We start from the raw sequence: 4256 nt of genomic DNA, 5'->3' as shown, positions 1-4256 counted from the left end.
AAAGTATTTTGAGTTTTGATTATCGTTATTGAAATATTTTTCAAATTATATTTAAAAACATATATTTTTATATATATTATTAACATATATTTTAATTGTCTCCTTCGGTAGAAAATTCTATATTAAATAAAAATAATTAAAAAAAAATGTATATCCGAATGAGAAAATCATTTTCGCCAGAATTGTAAAAGGACATGTTCACACTATAAATTAGTTTATTTTTGGATATTTTTGGCCATAATTAATGTTTTATTCATGGTATAGTTATAAATGTCTTATCATCAATTATTTTTTAGAAACATTTAATTTCCAAAATAACATTATTTTTCTCTTGAAAAACATCCATTGTATATATAGACTAATCTATTTATTTGATTATATTTAAAGAAAAATTCAACTAATTTTTTTTGAATCTATGCTTAATTACTATATTTTACTAAATTTGTATTACAAAATAATTAAGTATAATCTTAAGTAGACAAGATAGTCATTTGTAGTTATTATTAATGAGAAATTTAATTGTCTTTTTCAATAAAGAGATTTATTTTAAGTGAAAAAATAATTTTTCAAAGGTATGCATTGGTACCTTATGAACATTTTTTTAAGATACAATTCAAAAATATTTTTTTGAACTAAAGTGTACAATTTTTTTTATTAACTGAACAATATTTTCTTAAAAAATAAATCAAATGAACTATACCCATACACAAAAAAATATACACAAAAATATTTTATTTTTATTAACTGAAATTTTTTCCAGATAATGATAAACAAATAAATCCACAAATAAGATGTTTAAGACTGAAATTAATCATTTAAACAAAAAGGTTTAAAAAAAAATCACATATGAGAAGTATCAAATATATTACTGAACTTTGTGAGAAGTATCACATTAAAGGAAGTTTCTAAAATTACCTTAAATGTAATTAACTTATTTATAGCATTATGTCATATTTTCACTATAAAATATATTAAAAAAATCACTTTCTTATTTTTTAATACATAAAATTCATCTAACTATTAAATTTATCACACGAAACTTATCTCTATATTTAACACATAAAAGTACAAACTTTATTTTAAAAAAAGATTTGTTATTATCTATAAAGAATAATCTTTAAAATTTATCATAAAAAAACATTTTATTCATTTTTTTAAAGATGATTATGAAATATAATATTCAAATCAGTATATTAGTGAAGAAAAAATAATCAAATCATATTATTTTTTAATATTGATGATAGTGTATTAAATATAATATAATGAAATTAAAATAAAGAAAACAAATGTAATACTATCCCCAACAAATTTTGTGTTATGAAGTTAGATATTAACAAATATTTTTTGTGTGTGCTTGATTTTAGAATTGGATGATTTGTATATAATAGAAATAAATAAATGTTAACTTATTTTCAAGTTTAAGACTAGAAAATCATTGTTAAACTGTATCCAAAAATATCTTATGAAATTAGAATTTGTATAATTTAATTTTACATGTAATGGAAAAGAAAAGAAAAAGAATAACAAAAAAGATGAAGAAAAAGGAACAAAGAAAGAGTTAATTAGGAAGAATTAAAAGAAGACGAAGTTAGATTGTAATGAGTCCCACATTATAAAGTCCATTGAATAATTTCCTTCACACAACTAATAATAATTCTAACTCATTAAACATAATAATTATTGTTCACACGTATTTTTAGAAGTTTAAAAAATAATAGTAATAAATACTTGACTTTACTTTGAAAGGGAAGAAAGTTAAATTAGTCTTTTTATAATTCTGGCCAAATTATGACCACATAATTCTGACCGTTTAGCACTTCCCTATCATAATTTCAAAGTTGAAGATGGTTTGACTCATTTTTGTCGAGTCTTTTAGGCCTCTAATTAAGTCTTTTCTTTCTCCATTTCACCCACCCTAACTCGAAACCCAAAAGCAAAAGTAGTAAAGCAAGAAGCAAACAATTGTTTTATTTACATTTTCCAACATGTACTCCGGGAAATTGAAAGTTGAAACACCAATATTACAAGCAATCTTCTAAAGCAGCTGCAGCAAGTCTTGAAACCAACTTTGATTTGATCATGGAAGAGTAATATCCTATCCTACCTCCCTTTTCTGATTCATTCATTTCTTCATCTTCTAGCTTTATTCTTCAATTTTTTTTTGCAGATCTGAGACATACCAAAAGAATACTTGTCCCCACAACCAAGAAGAGTCACCTCAATGTCATCATCTGTTTCAACAACGAGTGTCCATGTAACTGCCTTGGACGGGCTAGTGAATGTGAACTCACTTTTCACCATTGCAGTCTTTGTGGGTCTCTCTTTAACAACACCTGGACAGAAAAGTCTGGAGGATCGCACAGCCTGCGATGCTGGGATTGATGTAGTTAAGAAGTTGTTGGTTTTTGAGGTGGTGTCATTCAGCTTCTTTCTCTTCTCCTCACTTGTTGCACAGGGCCTCAAATTGGCAATTAATTTGTTGAATAGCAAAGATGTTGATGAGGCTTTTAGGGCTCACATCAATTTGAAGGTGCTCAGGCTTGGAATGATGGCCTCTGCTATTGGATCGGTAATGGGGTGTTTATTCTTGATGCTTTCAATTGTCAATGTCATTCAGATTCGCCTCGGGGTCTTATCTTGTGGAAGTAAATCTGCTATTCATGCTGTCTCCACCTTGCTCGTTCTGGTCACCTCTGCTCTTGTCGTTTATATTTCTACTGCTATATATGCATTTCTGCACTAAAGTGAAAGAGTATCAATTTTGGTATGTTATTTTTTGGATTTTGTTCAATGTATAACAACTATTGGGCCTGAAACTCCCAACATATGTGATCTTTGAAACTTTTAATTATAGAGATGATTTAGGTCATTACTGTTTGAATTTATCAGTTCAAATGAATTCCATTATGCCAGTGGTTAAAGGTAGTTCAAGTGAATTTCATTACCAACAAGGATTGTGGTGGAGTGATAAGTAATCCTTCATCTTTAATCTGAAGTCTCGGGTTCGAATTTTCCTGGATACGAAGTCGTCTTTGTTAGGGAGCGCTTTCCTGTCTCTATCAAACGGAATGAAGGGCAGTCTTATTGTGACCATAGTTAGTAGTTTCTTTCAGGTGTCCCTATCAAACGGGATGGAGGGTAGTGTTTATTGTGACCATAGTTTCTGTTGTCACATGGGATGGAGGGTGGTCTTATTTGGTAAACCAAAGTTTCTTTTTGGGGTTTGTTAAATGGGATGAAGAGTGGTCTTGTAGTAAACATTCCACAATGTTTCTTTTGAGGTATTATTCAATGGAATGGAGGCTGGTTGTTATGGTAAACTTTGTTTATATGAGTAGGATAAATCTTACTTCTTAGATACAGGTAAACAACAGCTGAGTCATTTCTACAACCCCTCTTTTGTAAAGCATTTTTCTATCTCTAAGCAAACGTATTGGCTTGCTTCAACATAAATGGGCATTTGCAGAACACTTTTTTATGTTTAATATATGCTATTTCTGCTCAAGAATACTAACTGGATTGGGTTCTATGTGAGATAGTTGCCTTATCTTGATATCTTGTGATTTTGTTTTCGTAAAATTTGCTGTATACATTATCCACTACTCCTATGAGTAGTTGACTTGATTCGTTAGTCAACAAACAGGTAGGTGCATTTCTCTGAATCCAAATTGGGGGAACATCAAAAGTATTGTCCGTTGACATATATCCTCCGTGTGTACCTCCCTAGTAGAACATGTATCAAAACTTCTGCTCAACATGGTTCTCATTGAATGAAGCTTCTAGTTTGTTCATAATCATCGTATCTGAATTGATCATCAACTATATTGGACATCCTGGCTTTTAGGTGATCAGGATTGACAAATGAAGTTAGCTTTAAATAAATTACTATGTATTCAATAGGAAAATGATTAGCCAATTCGAGGTCTGGTTGTTAAGGAAGTTCTCTCAAGTATGATGAAAAACTTAAAACCTATGCTAGCTTTTTCATAAAATTTCCGCAGTGTATGCTATATTGTCTTTCACTTAATCAAGCATTCAGAGATTCACCAATAGCTGTATATTCATACATGTGAACTGATTCAAGTTTCCTCATTTAACTAGTTCATATTCAATTCTCAACTCGACATAATTTTTTTGAAATAATAGATTTAGTGATGTGCGACTCAAAACTTCTTTCCCTCCATCCCTCAATACCCCTCTCCCTCTTAAAATGAAGAACGAAAAATGAAAATAGTTTTAATTTCATGTTGAACATT

General features: G+C 29.3%; 1 protein-coding gene across 1 annotated transcript; it reads left to right on the top strand.

Annotated features, from left to right (window-relative positions):
* The first annotated feature begins 1897 nt into the window (after positions 1-1897).
* Positions 1898-2872, top strand: LOC102585735 (uncharacterized). The gene is made up of 2 exons (XM_006353766.2): positions 1898-2087; positions 2168-2872. The coding sequence occupies exon 2, from the start codon at positions 2222-2224 to the stop codon at positions 2741-2743; it is 522 nt and encodes a 173-aa protein (XP_006353828.1). The 5' UTR covers positions 1898-2087; positions 2168-2221; the 3' UTR covers positions 2744-2872.
* Positions 2873-4256: the final 1384 nt, after the last annotated feature.

The sequence above is a fragment of the Solanum tuberosum genome, unplaced genomic scaffold (assembly GCF_000226075.1).
Source record: "Solanum tuberosum cultivar DM 1-3 516 R44 unplaced genomic scaffold, SolTub_3.0 scf00161, whole genome shotgun sequence".
NCBI classification, from domain to species: Eukaryota; Viridiplantae; Streptophyta; class Magnoliopsida; order Solanales; family Solanaceae; genus Solanum; species Solanum tuberosum.
The sequence above is the reverse complement of the archived record's forward strand: the minus strand, read 5'-3'. Positions and strand labels throughout refer to the sequence as shown.